Here is an 18242-nt window from a genome sequence, read left to right on the forward strand (position 1 = left end):
ATATATCAGCATCTAAAGTTTGATATTCACATAGCCTTCATCTGGCTACATTACTAATTTCCAATCTTCAACAGAACTGTGGTCCATAAATTTCAGATTCATTTACAGTGAACAATCTAGATAAACCATATCTAGCATTCTAGGAATGCTAAAAACATTTACACTTTTAGCATTCCTAGAATAGTCAACTGTTGGATAGAATAACCCATTCAAAATCCTCATGATTCATTTTCACTTGTAGTCAGTAAATTCCATCACTCACTGAAGGACAAACTTGCCTCAGATACCTCTGGCCTTAAATTAGTCTTTTGGGAAGAGTTTCAATCATAGATTTAATTTTTATATGAGAGAACTATTCAGGTTTTTTTTCCTCTTGGGTCAGTTTTCATAAATTTAATTTATTACAATAATATACATTTGAGTTCAAGATAAATGATTTTTGCTTCTATTTTAGATTTTTTATTTTATAAAATATTTTAAATATACCAAAAAGAAGAAAGAATATTACAACAAATATTATCTACTTAACAATTAATATTTTGATATAATTCTTTCATGTTTATTTTCTCAAGAGTTCTAAAATAATTTACTGCAAGCTAAAGTTTTTCCTTATCATTTTGTTTTGAAATTAACAAGATAATTTCCAAGGAATAATGAATTTTTAAAAACACACTAAAATTTGATTATCATCATAGAGCCTCTTCAACCTTTAGATATAGAATTCGTATGTTTGGCCAGCAAAGAAAAAGATAGATATTGATAATGAAGAGGAAGAGGAGAATGATAAAATAAAGGAGAAGAAGATGAGGAAAAGGAGAAGGAAGAGGTAAGGTGAAGAAGAAAGGAAAAAGAAGAAGAAGGAAGAGATAATTATGAAATAAGACATATTGGTAAATTTCTTAGCTATAAGAAGAAAACGTAAGAAGAAAACGTTGCCATGGTTGATGATTGTATCAATACATCACAGCAAGTTTAATGTGATTAAAAAATTGAAGCTTAAAACACATTTGCTATGTCAGAAAAAGTTTATTATTAGACATCGGATGCTAAAAGGCAAAGACTTGCTAGAGTATAATGACACTTCATCCTATATAGAAAGAGAAGCCCTGAGAGTATCACTAATCAAACACCAACATTTAGTTCATCAAGTTGTCTTCATATTAATGTCAGAAGCCAGATGGTCCAAATAACAGTTTCATTATCAAGACAGGATAAATGAAGCAAGCAGGTTATGGAATAAAGTTTTCTAGATGAATCAGAGGCTCACAGAAGATGAAGTCCACAAATTGTAAATCTTCATATAATTATTCAGTAGAAGCCAGAAAGCCAGTATCTTCTATAGTAACTTGGATGGTGGCAGCCATATCCATAGCCTCCATAACCACAGCCATAGCCCAGCCTGCGGAAGCTGCCACATCCACAGCCGTAGCCATGGCCCAGGCCACCAAAGCCTCCGCATCTGTAGCCCAGGCCTTGGCAGTAGTTTCCGTAGTAGCTCATGGTGTCAGGAGTGGTGAGTCTGACTTGGAATTGTAGGTCAGCTTTGTGACAGTGACTGCACAAGAGCATTTATATATGCTGGTGGGTATGGAAAGCCACACCTCTAAATATCACCCAATAGAACACATTATTTGAAAACTATGTCAACTATCTTGTTTCCTAACTTCAAACCACGCCTTCCACTTGTTTTGTGACTCCTTATTTAAAAGTTATGTGACACATTTTATTTTCTGTTTTATTTGAATTCCTAGAAAATGATTTTACTGCTAATAAGACACTATTGTGTTTATAATCCCCAAACTTGTTTGGGTTTCTGAGTTTCAAGCTCCATAAACAAATTTCTATAAGCTTCCATTCTTCAAATTGCATCGCATGAGATTGCATTTACCCTCTAATTATACCCTTCCCTTTGCTGTTCCATGACTGTTGACTCTTTTCTAAATTATGGGTGTTATCTTTCTTCTCCAAAGAATTCACATAAATTGAACCATAATTTTCTCCAAAATACTAACCCTATGAAAAATGACAATCAAATATGATGTATGTCTTAAAACAAAGTGCTTTTAAAGTCAGCAGAGAACCCCATTTAGTAGTGCAGTGATGTCATTTAATTTTTAAAAGAGCCACAAACTGAAGGCAAAGGAATTTCTCAGTCATCACATTTCAGGTACAGTAAGCATGTTTGGTATATACCATTGAAGATTGCATAAAAAGAGTTCCTCCAAATCACTATAAGTAGCTTAGCTCCCTACCCCCAACTATATTCTTATTCCAGATACTAAATTCCATATTATGATAAGATCATAAAATTTCAGGATTCAGAGAAACTTGGGGTACCGTTTGTGTCCTTTATTATTTTATAAACAAGTGAGAAACCTGCAACTCAGACAAACAATTATACAACAATGATCTTTAGTGACAGTTGAGGACTAAAACCTTAGTTCATCAGGTAAATTTGAAATTTCCACACTGCATGTTAGGGAGTTTGTTTTCCCATAGTGCACAGCTGCCTTATATTTTTGTTTATTCCCCTGTTTATTCCCACTATCATTAGATATAGATGCAAGTGACCTGAAACTAGTATATTCAGCTCGTCCCACTTTAAAAAAAGGAAGTTCAAAATAATTGAATATCAAAAAGAATATTGATGATTTTTGAACTTCCTTTACACTTACTACACTGGTTTCCCCTACTAGTTAATTAAGAGTACAGTGTGGGACCCTGGGAAGATGGCGGAAGAGTAAGACGCGGAGATCACCTTCCTCCCCACAGATACATCAGAAATTCATCTACACGTGGAACAACTCCTACAGAACACCTACTGAACACTGACAGAAGACCTCAGACCCCCCAAAAGGCAAGAAACTCCCCACATACCTGGGTAAGGCAAAAGAAAAAAGAATAAACAGAGACAAAAGGATAGGGACGGGACCTGCACCAGTGGGAGGGAGCCGTGAAGGAGGAAAGGTTTCCACACACTACAAGCCCCTTCGTGGGCGGAGACTGCAGGTGGAGGAGGGGGAAAGCTTCGGAGTAGCGGAGGAGAGCACAGCAACAGGGGTGTGGAGGGCAAAGCGGAGAGATTCCGGCACAGAGGATCGGTGCCCTCAGGCACACACCAGCCCAAGAGGCTTGTCTGCTCGGCCGCCGGGGCGGGCGGGGCTGGGAGCTGAGGCTCGGGTATCGGCTTTCAGTCGGAGCGCAGGGAGAGGACTAGGGCTGGCAGTGGGAAGAGAGCCTGAAGGGGCTAGTGCACCACGGCTTGCCCGGAGGGAGTCCGGGGAAAGGGTCTGGAGCTGCCGAAGAGGCAAGAGGCTTTTTCTTCCCTTTTGTTTCCTGGTGCGCGAGGAGAGGGCATTAAGAGGGCTGCTTGGGGAAGTGCCGGAGACGGGCGCGAGCCGCAGCTAAAGGCGCGGACCCCGGAGACGGGCGTGGGACGCTGGGGCTGCTGCTGCTGCCGCCGCCGCGGGGCCTGTGTGCGAGCATGGGTCACTGTCCGCCCCGCATTCCGGGGGGCCTGTGCACCCCGCCACTGCCGGGGTCCCGGAACCCGGGGACGGCTTTCCCGGGAAAGCGCACGGAGCGCCTCGGTCTGGTGCAACGTCACGCTGGCCTCTGCCGCCGCAGGCCCGCCCCACACTGCGCGCCCCTCCCTCCCCTCTGCCTGAGTGAGCCAGAGCCCCCACATCAGCGGCTCCTTTAAACCAGTCCTGTCTGAGCGAAGAACAGACGCCCTCCGGCGACCTACGCGCAGAGGCGGGGCCGGTCCAAGGCTGAGACCCGGGAGCTGTGAGAGCAGAGAAAAGACAGGGAAATCTCTCTGTGCAGCCTTGGAGGCAGCGGATTAAAGCTCCACGGTCCACTTGATGTGCCCTGCGTCTGTGGAGTGCATGAATGGACAGCGAATCATCCCAAATTGAGGAAGTGGACTTTGAGGACAAGATTTAAGACTTTCCCCCCTTTTCCTCTTTTTACAACGAATTATCCCAAATTAAGGAGGTGGACTTAGCAAGATTTCAGACTTCTCGCCCTTTTCCTCTTTCTACAACGAATTATCCCAAATTGAGGAGGTGGACTTGGAGAGCAAGATTTTTGATTTTTCCCCCTGCTCTCTTTTTGTGAATGTGTATGTGTATTCTTCTGTGTAAGATTCTCTCTGTATAGCTTTGCTTCCACCATATGTCCCAGGGTTCTATCGGTCCATTTTCTTTCAATAATTACTTTTAAATTTTAATAACACTACTATATTTCATACTTTATTCTATTTTACTTTACCTGCTCTTTCTTTTTTTCCTACCTTCCCTTCCTCCCTCCCTCCGCCCCTCCTTTCCTTCTTTCTCTCTTTCTTTCCTTCCTCCCTCCCTCCTGTCTTTCTTTCCTTCCTCCCTCCCTCCCACCCCTCTTCCTTTCACTTTCTTTTTCTTTCCTTCCTCCCTCCCTCCCTCCCTGCTTCCTTTCACTCTTTCTTTTTCTTTCCTTCCTCCCTCCCTCCTGTCTTTCTTTCCTTCCTCCCTCCCTCCCACCCCTCTTCCTTTCACTTTCTTTTTCTTTCCTTCCTCCCTCCCTCCCTCCTGTCTTTCTTTCTTTCTTTCCTTCCTCCCTCCCTCCCTTCTTCCATTCACTCTTCCTTTTTCTTTCATTCCTCCCTCTCTCCCTCCTTTCTTTCTTTCTTTCTTTCCATCCTCCCTCCCTCCCTCCTTTCTTCCTTTCTTCCTTCCTTCCTTTCTTTCCTTCTTCCTTTCTTTTTCTCTCTCTTTCTTTCTTCTACTAATTCTTTCTTTCTACATTTTCTCCCTTTTATTCTGAGCCAGGTAGATGAAAGGCTCTTGGTGCTGCATCCAGGAGTCAGTGCTGTGCCTCTGAAGTGGGAGAGCCAACTTCAGGACACGGGTCCACAAGAGACCTCCCAGCTCCACATAATATCAAGCAGCAAAAATCCCCAGAGATCTCCATCTCAACACCAGCACCCAGCTTCAGTCAACGACCAGCAAACTACAGTGCTGGTCACCCTATGCCAAGCAACTAGCAAGGCAGGAACACAATCCCACCCATTAACAGAGAGGCTGCCTAAAAATATAATAAGGCCATAGGCACCCCAAAACACACCACCAGACGTGGACCTGTCCACCAGAAAGACAAGATCGAGCCTCAACCACCAGAACACAGGCTCTAGTCCCCCCCACCAGGAAGCCTACACAACCTACTGAAACAACCTTGGCCAATGGGGACAGACACCAAAAACAACAGGAACTACGAATCTGCAGCCTGCAAAAAGGAGACCCCAAACACAGTAACATAAGCAAAATGAGAAGACAGAAAAACACACAGCAGGTGAAGGAGCAAGATAAAAACCCACCAGACCTAACAAATAAAGAGGTAATAGGCAGTCTGCCTGAAAAAGAATTCAGAATAATGATAGTAAAGATGATCCAAGATTCTATTTCCAAGATCCAAAATCTTGGAAATAGAATAGACAAAATGCAAGAAACAGTTAACAAGGACCTAGAAGAACTAAAGATGAATCAAGCATCGATTAAAAACACAATAAATGAAATGAAAAATACTCTAGATGGGATCAATAGCAGAATAACTGAGGCAGAAGAACGGATAAGTGAGGTGGAAGATAAAATAGTGGAAATAACTGATGCAGAGCAAAATAAAGAAAAGAGAATGAAAAGAACAGAGGACAGTCTCAGAGACCTCTGGGACAACATTAAATGCACCAACATTCGAATTATAGGGGTTCCAGAAGAAGAAGAGAAAAAGAAAGGGACTGAGTAAATATTCGAAGAGATTATAGTTGAAAACTTCCCTAATATGAGAAAGGAAATAATTAATCAAATCCAGGAGGCACAGAGAGTCCCATACAGAATAAATCCAAGGAGAAATACACCAAGACACATATTAATCAAACTGTCAAAAATTAAACACAAAGAAATCATATTAAAAGCAGCAAGGGAAAAACAACAAATAACACACAAGGGAATCCCCATCAGGTTAACAGCTGATCTCTCAGCAGAAACTCTACAAGCCAGAAGGGAGTGGCAGGACATAATTAAAGTGATGAAGGAGAGAAACCTGCAACCAAGATTACTCTACCCAGCAAGGATCTCATTCAGATTTGATGGAGAAATTAAAACCTTTACAGACAAGCAAAAGCTGAGAGAGTTCAGCACCACCAAACCAGCTTTACAACATATGCTAAAGGAACTTCTCTAGGCAAGAAACACAACAGAAGGAATATACCTACAATAATGAACCCAAAGAAATTAAGGAAATGGAAATAGGAACATACATATCAATAATTACCTTAAATGTAAATGGAGTAAATGCTCCCACCAAAAGACACAGATTGGCTGAATGGATACAAAAACAAGACCCATATATATGCTGTCTACAAGAGACCCACTTCAGACCTAGAGACACATACAGATTGAAAGTAAGGGGATGGAAAAAGATATTCCATGCAAATGGAAATCAAAAGAAAGCTGGAGTAGCAATTCTTATATCAGACAAAATAGACTTTAAAATAAAGACTATTAGAAGAGACAAAGAAGGACACTACATAATGATCAAGGGATCGATCCAAGAAGAAGATATAACAATTGTAAATATTTATGCACCCAACATAGGAGCACCTCAATACATAAGGCAAATACTAACAGCCATAAAAGGGGAAATTGACAGTAACACACTCATAGTAGGGGAGTTTAACATCCCACTTTCACCAATGGACAGATCATCCAAAATGAAAATAAATAAGGAAACACAAGCTTTAAATGATACATTAAACAAGATGGACTTAATTGATACTTATAGGACATTCCATCCAAAAAGAACAGAATACACATTTTTCTCAAGTGCTCATGGAACATTCTCCAGGATAGATCATATCTTGGGTCACAAATCAAACCTTGGTAAATTTAAGAAAATTGAAATTGTATCAAGTATCTTTTCCGACCACAAAGCTATGAGACTAGACATCAATTACAGGAAAAGATCTGTAAAAAATACAAACACATGGAGGCTAATAACGAAGTGATCACTGAAGAAATCAAAGAGGAAATTAAAAAATACCTAGAAACAAATGACAATGGAGACACGACGACCCAAAACCTATGGGACACAGCAAAAGCAGTTCTAAGGAGGAAGTTTATAGCAATACAATCCCACCTTAAGAAACAGGAAACATCTCGAGCAAACAACCTGACCCTGCACCTAAAGCAATTAGAGAAAGAAGAACAAAAAACCCCTAAAGCTAGCAGAAGGAAAGAAATCATAAAGATCAGATCAGAAATAAATGAAAAAGAAATGAAGGAAACGATAGCAAAGATCAATAAAACTAAAAGCTGGTTCTTTGAGAAGATAAACAAAATAGACAAACCATTAGCCAGACTCATCAAGAAAAAAAGGGAGAAGACTCAAATCAATAGAATTAGAAATGAAAAAGGAGAAGTAACAACTGACACTGCAGAAATACAAAAGATCATGAGAGATTACTACAAGCAACTCTATGCCAATAAAATGGACAACCTGGAAGAAATGGACAAATTCTTAGAAATGCACAACCTGCCAAGACTGAATCAGGAAGAAATAGAAAATATGAATAGACCAATCACAAGCACTGAAATTGAAACTGTGATTAAAAATCTTCCAACAGGGCCTCCCTGGTGGCGCAGTGATTGAGAGTCCGCCTGCCGATGCAGGGGATACGGGTTCGTGCCCCGCTCTGGGAGGATCCCATATGCCACGGAGCGGCTGGGCCCGTGAGCCATGGCCACTGGGCCTGCGCATCCGGAGCCTGTGCTCCGCAACGGGAGAGGCCACAACAGTGAGAGGCCCGCATACCGCAAAAAGAAAAAAAAAAAAAAAATCTTCCAACAAACAAAAGCCCAGGACCAGATGGCTTCACAGGGGAATTCTATCAAACATTTAGAGAAGAGCTAACACCCATCCTTCTCAAACTCTTCCAAACAATTTCAGAGGAAGGAACACTCCCAAACTCATTCTATGTGGCCACCATCACCTTGATACCAAAACCAGGCAAGGATGTCACACAGAAAGAAAACTACAGGCCAATATCACTGATGAACATAGATGCAAAAATCCTCAACAAAATACTAGCAAACAGAATCCAACAGCACATTAAAAGGATCATACACCATGATCAAGTGGGGTTTATTCCAGGAATGCAAGGATTCTTCAATATACGCAAATCAATCAACGCATCCGAAGATTTTGACAAATATCCATGTTAAGGAATCATTTTTCTTATAACAGTGATTTATTTTATCTTTAATCCATATATGCTTTTTAACTGTATTCATATAAAAGTCAGTCTTATTCTGTGGTTTTGAAACAACTATGGAAAAAGTGAACAAACTGTAATGGGTAAGGAGAAAATCCAATTCCCTCAAAATGTCTTTCAACTCAGTAGACTCTGGACATCAGTCAATTTGTCAAGGTAATAATACATAAGCTTTCTTTTTCCCATCATTGTACCTCCAATAGCTGCAAAGTAAGTGCAAGAACTTGTAAGCAATTTAAAAATTGCCACAGATCTTTGGTGATCCAGAAAAATGAATTTTTTTGGATGGTTCTCGATGGAGAGTACACATATAAATGACACATTGATTGGAAAACAACCAGATAGAATACTTCTAGACCTCGTGTGTCATGTATACTTTCATTTTTAAAGTAAACTATGATAATAGATAATATTTAATAAGCAATTAATAAGAGCCAGGAACTATCTGAAGTTTTTTTTGTAAGATTTTTTTTTATGTGGACCATTTTAAAGTCTTTTTATTGAATTCTTTACAATATTGTTTCTGTTTTATGTTTTCTTTTTTTAGCCGTGAGGCATGTGGGATCTTAGCTCCCTGACCAGGGATCGAACCCACACCCCCTGCATTGGAAAGCAAAGTCTTAATCACTGGACTGCCAGGGAAGTCCCCTACTATCTGAAGTTCTTTACATGTATTGAACTCAAACTCAAAACAATCCTTTGTAGTACTATTACTATCCTGCTTAAGGATCTGCACAAGGTCACACAGCTAATCAGTGTCTGAGAGCAGTTTCAAAACCAGTTTTCTGGCTCAAGAACCTGTGTTTTTTGAGCTCACTATGTTGTTCATACAAGATACTGTCTCTATTGTCAGGTGAGGGTAAAGTTGTTTGACCTTCAGAAGGAGCACAACTTCAGAGAAAACTCTTAAACATTTAAACAAGAAATACTTAAACTATTTAAGCAAAATATAATTGCTTTTAAAAAGAAATAAAAAAATAAATGTTTTAAATATTTGGTTCTAAATCTACTTCAGTTGACTTAATAAAACAAAACATGCTACTCATAACTCAGTTTTTCTTAATTCTATAGAAACCCCATCATGAGTATTGATTAATGTAATATTGGCATTTAGAAATATCTAAGCGAGTTGTTAGCCTGCTGAAGGCAGCCTGCGCAACCCTTTGCGGTTAATCCATTCAACAAATATTTACCTAATGATCACTATTTCTCAGGCATTAATATACTCAGGGTAAAAAAGGAAAACTAGTCCATGAACTTCTCGGAGGCTACATTCTAGCATAGAATGAGATATTAAAGCATTGATATACAAGTATTATATAACTAGTGGACTTTGTGCAAAAAATAAATGAATGGAAAATGAAATAAGCAAGGAGCTCTCTTTGGAGGTCTGGGCAGTTGTCTTGCCTGTGGTATAGTCTGGAACATAATCATGGGATATTGACTTGTTAGAAGACTGGGTTATTGTTCTTTAGCTAAATGTCTACAGAGCACTGTGTGATTCCAGATTTGTGGTTCTACATCTCTACATCAAGACCATCTTGCTTTTTCATTGTTAGCTCTTGATATTTTCAAGTGATTTGACACAAACAAAATGACTTGTTTCTGTTAATCAGAAACTTCTTCTGCTACTTCATCCTTCTGCACTTGAAAACTGTGTTTTCTCTTTTATCTATGTGTTCTATTTTAATATGATATTTTTAATAGTTTTCATTATTTTCCTATTTCTTTATTGATCTTTCTCTTCAAAATGTCAGTGGGACTTATATTAAAAACACACTTCTTTCCTCAGGTTTGTGTTGCATCTCATGAAATTGTAAATTGTCCCTCTAGAAACATTTACTGAGTACCCAGTATGGTTCAGACACAGTCTATACCTTGAGTATACATCACTGAATAATGCACCCTCTTACTCCCTACTTCAAAGAATACCAGTAGTATAACTTTCCAAATGTCACCTCTTTGATTATCCTTTTTCCCTTCATACAATCCACAGTATTTTTAGGAACTTCTATGTCTATGACTAGAATAATAGTACAGGGAGTTTCACGCCTTAGTATTGGCTGAAAAATATCGTTTATCATATACATGCACACCTTATATTTAAATTTTAAAAACTATATTAATAAACATAAGTAATGAAATATATTAGCAAAAAGTTACTTTGCATTTACTCTGCATAGCTGAAAAAAAATCATCATCTCGTAAAACTCTGAAGATTAGCTACATCACGAATATGTTTCCTCTCATCCCAACTGAATACTCAACTCTGCCCATAAACCTGTTTATTGGACCTTCCCCCATACCCACAGTCATGCCAAGATCTGTCTGTCTTTTAGAACATCTTCTCACTCTCCTATTCTCTCACTCTTGCCTACCACCTCTTCATTTCCCAGAGCAGTCACCATCAGACAGTAACTGGCAACTCCCCACCTTCTCTCTCTCATCAGCACACTTACTCTCTTTGAAACTTACCTCAAATTCAATATGTGAAAAAAATTTTAAAGACAAAAAACACCAATCACCTTCCCTTTCACCCACCATGTGGTCAATGGTTTGTTTTGTTTTGTTTCTCTCTTCCTTACTGTTTCTATGTTGGCTCACAACTTCAAAAATCGCCAGCTATCAAAGCCAGGAACCTGGATTTATACCTGAGTCCAGCTTCTTTTTTTGCTTCCTCCAAATTCAAATTAATTGTCATTCCTTCAACAAATAGTAGAGAACATTTGCCTACTTATCTTGGAAACAAAATAGTAAAAAGAAAAACAAATCCCCCATCCCCAGGGGACTAACATTTTACTGGGGGAGATGGACATCAACAAATACAGACTTAATTTAGTCATTCACCGAATATTTACTGAATGGCTACTTTGTGCTCAATATTGTTTTTTAGGCACTGGAAAAGATATTTCACAGTAGTAAACAAAGCTGACAAGAGCCCTGTATTCCAGAAGCTTACATTCTAGTGGGGAGTAGGGCAAATGACCCAGCAATCAGGCAATCAATCAAAAGAGAATGTTACATAGTGATAGTAGTAACTGCTAAGGACAAATTATAAAGCAGAGGTGGGAGATAGGCAAAGACCAATGGGGGAACTGAAGTTGTAGATAGATTGTTAGGGAAGGCCCATCATAAATACGTGTCTTCTAAGTGAAGACTGAAAAGGTGAGAACATGAGCCATGTAGGGCTACCTGAGGGAAGAGTATAGCAGGCAGATGGTACTGAAAGCACTCTTAGGAGCACCATTTAAGAAATAATTTTACACAGATACCTAAGGAGGTCATAGCAGGGCTTTGGGGTTGCTCTGAATCGGGTGGGAGGTGGTTGTTCAGGGTAGTATGTGAACATGTCTCTTGGTTAGGCAGCATATTAAGCTAGCTCCCAAAACCATCCCCTTTCATGGTGTACACACCCCGCACTGCTCCCAGCACTGTGAATATAATGAGTTTTACTCCTGTGATCAGGCTGTTTCATATGACACAGTTAAGAAAGGGAGATAATCTGGTTGGGCCTAACCTAATCATAAGATCCCTATAAGAGTAGAGCTTGCTCTGGCTGGTAGCAGAATAAGAAATCATTGGCTCAGAGCATGAGGATTTGACATGTCTTTGCTGGCTTGAAGGTGGAGGAGCCCATGTGGTCAGGCATGTAATTGACCTCTACTTATTCAGAGTAGCCTTTACCTGATAGTCAGTATAGAAATGGGGACCCAATCCTACAAATATAGGAACTGGATTCTGTCCACATCAGTGTGAGCTTGGGAACAGACTCTTCCCCAGAGCCTCCAGACAAGAACTCAGCCCAGTTGATCCGTTATTTCAGCTTTAGGATACTCTGTGCAGAGAACCCAGGGACACCTTGACCAAGTTCCCATCCACAGAAGTGAGAGCAAAGAAATGGATGCTGTTTTAACTTGATAAATTTATGGTTATTGTTAAGCAGCCATAGAAAACTAATATGGTATCTTAACCTTTGTATCCTGCACATTTTTAACACTTAAATTCCTAAAATTAAGTCATAGCAATAGTCCTAAACTTCATTATCTAAGCTTTGTCACACATTTACAATTCAGAAGGCGTTCAAGAAGAATTGAGAAAATAATATCATGGTAAATTTGGAATATTATGCACATTATTATTAATTTCAAAAGTAAATATATTAAAGGTTGTGCTTCTAAGGACCTGCTTTCTGACTTTTAGCATAGCAACAAAATCAGTACTGCTTTAATGCCACATTCCATCTGTCAGACTTCAAATGAGTACACTGTTCTTTACCCAAAGAAAGTTTTCTCCTCTGTACAGGTCAATAAACCAAAGTTAAACAATTTAGCTTTTGGTCTGGTTATGTCATTTAATGTGATATTGGATAGTTTGTTAAAATTCATTTTGAAAACTGGGATCAAAATGGCTGTGTAAATCAAAAAGCTGTTGTAGATATTACTGAAGAAAACATAGGAAAGTGCTTTGAAAATACAATATTCTTTTTTTTAATGTATATTTTAATTTTTTTGGCTGTGTTGGGTCTTCATTTCTGTGCGAGGGCTTCCTCTAGTTGTGGCAAGTGGGGGCCACTCTTCATCACGGTGCACGGGCCTCAAACTATCATGGCCTCTCTTGTTGTGGAGCACAGGCTCCAGATGCGCAGGCTCAGTAGTTGTGGCGCACGGGCTTAGCTGCTCTGCGGCATGTGGGATCTTCCCAGACCAGGGCTCGAACCCGTGTCCCCTGCATAGGCAGACAGATTCTCAACCTCTGCGCCACCAGGGAAGCCCGGAAAATACAATATTCTTTACTAAGTAAGAATATCCTTAAGTGATATTTCATTTAAAGAGAATCCAATGAAAGCCTAAAGCAGTATATTCCTGATTAAAATCTATGACCATCAAACTAATGCCTTTCTGATACAATTGGTTCTAGAACTTTAACCTTATTTAGACTTATAATGGTTACAAACCAGGACACTGATTCTTCTAAGTTATCTCTCTTCAATTTCATATTCCCACTTGCAGCAATTCCTAGATAACTGCTACTATTATTTTTGATGATGGTTATCACCTATGAAGTTGGAAGAGCTTCCCAGGCAATCTAACCCCACCTTCCAATTTCTAGTTTCTAAACGAAACTCTCCTGAAAATGTCGAATAAGTACATGTCTACTAGAGAAAACTGCATCTAGTTATTGATTATGGGGAAACAAACTGCTGAAAGAATCAGGCTAACACAAACACTATGCCCAACACATTCTAAATCCTCCCTTCTGGTATATTTCTTTCTTTCTTTCTTTCTTTTTTTATTGCAGTACGCTGGCCTCTCACTGTTGGGGCCTCTCACTGTTGTGTCCTCTCCCGTTGTGGAGCATAGGCTCCGGACGCGCAGGCTCAGCCGCCATGGCTCACGGGCTCAGCTGCTCCGCGGCATGTGGGATCTTCCCAGACCCGGGCACGAACCCGTGTCACCTGCATCGGCAGGTGGACTCTCAACCACTGCGCCACCAGGGAAGCCCTGGTATATTTCTTTAATACTAAGCTCGGGCAGTATCTTTTTGAGGGGAACTTTCACTGACAACACAGACTTGATTGAATGCCCCACCTATGGGGTCCAATTGCTCCCAATACATAAATCTTTCTTAAAAGTCACTACAGAGAATTGTAATCATATATTTATTATCTGAATTTCCCTCTGACCAGTAAGTTCATCAATATCCCTGGAAACTTTTTTATGTCTTTCTACTGCTTATACTTAGTACAGATTGGGCACAATGTGATGATAATTACTCTTGGGTGGATGGTTGAATAAATGCATGATTACATCTGTCATGGGAGGTGCCAGCGTAGCATCACCAAGCACAGCAAAAATTAATAAGTTAAAGCTCTTGTTGACAATTAGCAGCCTTTTTCTTAGATGCCCAACACTAGTTCATCTAATAATACTTTGAAATGTGGGCTAATGTATAATTATTTTGTACAGTTCATAAAACTTTGGTATTGGCCCTTGAACTTGTACTGCATGTGACATGCTCTATCTCATGTCTAAAATGTGTTACCAATGTCTGTTCCTACTATTTTATGAGTCAAAAGCTGAAGGTATGCATTATCAATATTTTTTCGTAAGCAGAGACACAGCTTCGTTTGTCATGATCATCCTGTGCTCTTGAAAGAAATTAAATATAGCGTCTTTCAGGATTTCTCCCCCTTTTTTCTGGATTTCATATATTCTGTCTTTGATCAGTTTGGTTTATAGACTCCAAAGCTAAGGATGTCACTGTCATATATGAATATACAAGTAGGTCAATGAATGACCGATTTTGTGGTTATAGCTTGAATGTAGTTGTCTTTCAAAAGCTGTCATTCATTCAAAGACACCTTAAAAGAACTTTCTTCCTGATAACTGAAAAAAAAAAAAGTACTTCAGAGAGGCAATAGAGTTCCATACAATCTCCATTTTTGCAGGGTTTTATTACCAATGAAGCAAGTTGAATAAAAGGTGAAGTACCATCTGGAGATACAAATAATAGGTAAACAGAACAGCCAAGGACAATGCAAGCAGTTCTGGAAGCCTAGAAACAGAAATGATTATTAACACACCCACACACCATACAGTGGGACTTCTGGACCTTTAAATAGAATCACAAACCGAATTACCTAAGTATAATTAGTTTGATTATCGAGGGAGTAAACTTAATCAAGTTAGGATATTTTGAGGAGCAAAGTTCTACAGTATGACAAGTGTCTCATTGGGCACTCCATGCAAGGACTTACCGAGACATGTATCCAAATATAACTTACAGCCCTGTGTACCTGAAAGCAAGGATGGCAACTTAGCAAACCAATTACTCTGTGATTCTGAAGGTTGTTTGATCTCCTTCAATTGTTGTTTAAGAGAAGACGAAAAAAACAGCCTCAGTAGAAGAAATCCATTACGAACCCAGCTTCCAACAATACAACAGAGTTAGGTCCTGCTTGAAAACAGCAAAAGACAGCAGGATGTAGAATACAACACTGGCAAATGATGCAGTAATGTTGCATAACGATCCCACTGTGAAGATATGAGGCTGGTTAAGAGCAGCTGCAGCTGCTTCATTGATATACTTTTAACAAAATGTGAAAAGAGGGCTTCCCTGGTGGCACAGTGGTTGAGCGTCTGCCTACCAATGCAGGGGACACGGGTTCGTGCCCTGGTCCGGGAAGATCCCACGTGCCTCGGAGCGGCTGGGCCCGTGAGCCATGGCTGCTGAGCCTGCGCGTCCGGAGCCTGTGCTCAGCAAAGGGAGAGGCCACAACAGTGAGAGGCCCGCGTACCGCAAAAAGAAAAAAAAAAATGTGAAAAGAATTGCTGGACAGTCTCTCTACCCTCATGGTTGCATAGAATTACAGGTACAACACTACTGTCGGAGCTTTCATGAAGAACACACACACAGATTGCAGACAGACATGCATAAACTCATGCTCAATGCCCGTATGTATAGAAATGTTATTTATGAAGGACAGACAACTAGGACACATTTAAAATGCCAACCAAAGTAAGTTTAATGAAAGTAAATTTTCACAGATCTCACATGAACAATTTGGAATGAGAGTTCTGCCAAAGTATGTATCCAAAAGGAGAATTATTACCCAAACTGTAAATCCACCCCACTGCCCCAAATTAGAATTGCAAGTTCAGATGATTTTTATCAAGTTAGTCCTGGTATGCTGAAATCTGATCGTCTATCAAAGTGACCTAGGATTGGCTCAGGATAATTTCAGCTGAGAGAGGCACCCATGGAATGAAGTGTCCAGACGGTAGAATCAAGACGAGGAAACTTGGCTGAAAGTTCTCAGGCATGTGTGAGGTTGAATGCAAGGTTTCTCAGTAAAAGCCAGAGGAGCAATATCTTCCACAGTAACACGGGCGGTAGCCGACGTATCCGTAGCCACCATAGCCACAGCCATAGCCACAGCCATAGCCACAGCCACAGCCCAAGCCATCAAGGCCATAGCCCAGACCGCCATAGTAGTTGCCGTAGTAATATCTCATCTTGTCAATAGTTGAAGATTTAGGTGAGAGCAAAGCTTTTGCTTGCAGAATATGAACTTCTCTGCTTCCTTGGGGCCTTTTATACACCCTTGTAGTAGGTGTGACAAACCACAATCCGCCATGCCCTGCATTTCATCAGCCAGTTTGCATGAAGACCATGTCATTAACATTGTGTTCATTTAGAGGGGAGGCCCACACCCATTAATGCTGGAATTCCTTTGCTGATGCCTCATAATGGTATATGGTATACTTCTAGCAATAAAAAAAAATTGCCATACTTCATCTCTGTAACCAAGCGTCATGAGTTTCCATAGCTTGAAAGCCACACATATTATTTAAGCTTACCTTGAAATAAGAACACCATCCCTCTGCAGACTTGAAGCACAGATGCACAGAGACTCCAGGTCGCCATGAGATCCTATCATTTAATCACCAACATTTTCGTGATGTTTGTTTTGGCAGAGAAACAAAATGTTTAGATAAATACTGCTTTTGCTTTGTTTTACTTTTTTGACAGGATTGATTTTGACATTTGATTGTAAATAATGTTTTTAGGCTATTTTATAGCACTGTCATTCTTACTGGTTTGTATGTTTTTATGTGGTTATATGGTGTTCACTTTTATGAGCATCAACATTTCTTAAACATGAGATATCTACAACATGTTTTCCAGTAAAAAGTAAGTATGTATATAATTTTTTTGTGTGTACAGCACCTCTGTGTGTTATAGTTAGTGTAACACACGCATTATTTGAGGTCTATAGAATAAAATGTGTATATTGAGGGGTATTTTTAGTATAGTGATATCTAAAATACACTTCTCCTTTGTTAATTAATCACTTATACTGATTTAATTGATTTCCTCAATAGCTCTTAGTCAAATCCTATGTTCAGGAAAAGACACATTAAGAAGTATTTGTCCAATACTGCGAATATGACATAAAACATCAATAATACAATGTGAAGAGTCAATGATATTTTAAGTTCTAGACAAGGGATTGTAAATGTATAAAAATAATAAATAATGCTATATTCTCATTGAGTTCTGCCTGCAAAATAATCCAATAGTTTTTTGGGTTTTTTTTTTTTTTGGTTTGTTTGTTCCTTTATTGCCATATACAATATCCAATTACTGTACTATTTTTGTTAATAAAATGTTTCCACTTCTATCTAGTTGTTGCTGATGGTATAAAGAACGGTGATGGTATAAACACTAATGGTATAAATATGGCGGGAAAGCTCTATTTACCATGGAAAGGATCAGGGTCTTTATGAGACAGAATTATTAGAGGCAAAACACATTAATTTTCTATGGATTGATATTTTTAAAAACATCTGATATTAAAAATCTAGATCTTTTTCTTGACACAATTCCAATAGTGATAATAATTGAAAAAGGTAAAGATATATATTTTTTATTAAATAACTCTATGAACATATTGCTAAAGGAAAGCTAATCCTTCTTTATTTTTTTGTTGTCCAAGAAGATTGCTTCAATTTAATGTACTATTAAATTGCATTATCAGTATTAAAACCATGTTTATAAATTGTGAATGAACACTGGAATAAGGCAAGGATTTCCACAATTACCACTGTTATTGATCATCTTTATGTAGAGGATGTCAATGCACCTGGAAAAGAAAATAAACTGAAAGATGATATAGCGGAATGTCAATATCATTATAAAATTTATCATATGGACACATTTGGAAAACACAAGAAAATCAAATCAACTACTTTTGAGAGTATAAATTATATGGAAAGTCACAAAATAAACATTACTCAAAGAGTTTCATGCATATGAAAAAAGCCTTTTAAAAAGTATAATTGGATGATAGCTTATTCCAATTTCAATAACAATGTCAAATAGAGAAAAGGATTCTTCATGAAATGTGCATAACACTGGTGAAAAACTTTAT

General features: G+C 39.0%; 1 protein-coding gene across 1 annotated transcript; it reads right to left on the bottom strand.

Annotated features, from left to right (window-relative positions):
- Positions 1 to 1308: 1308 nt before the first annotated feature.
- LOC309806028 (keratin-associated protein 19-7-like) lies at positions 1309 to 16323 on the bottom strand (the record flags this gene model as incomplete). Its single annotated transcript, XM_082624379.1, has 2 exons — positions 1309 to 1555; positions 16196 to 16323. 2 exons carry the CDS (start codon positions 16321 to 16323, stop codon positions 1309 to 1311), a joined length of 375 nt encoding a protein of 124 aa, XP_082480505.1.
- Positions 16324 to 18242: the final 1919 nt, after the last annotated feature.

Source organism: Mesoplodon mirus (assembly GCF_964341445.2).
Source record: "Mesoplodon mirus genome assembly, chromosome: 6".
Classification (NCBI taxonomy): domain Eukaryota; kingdom Metazoa; phylum Chordata; class Mammalia; order Artiodactyla; family Ziphiidae; genus Mesoplodon; species Mesoplodon mirus.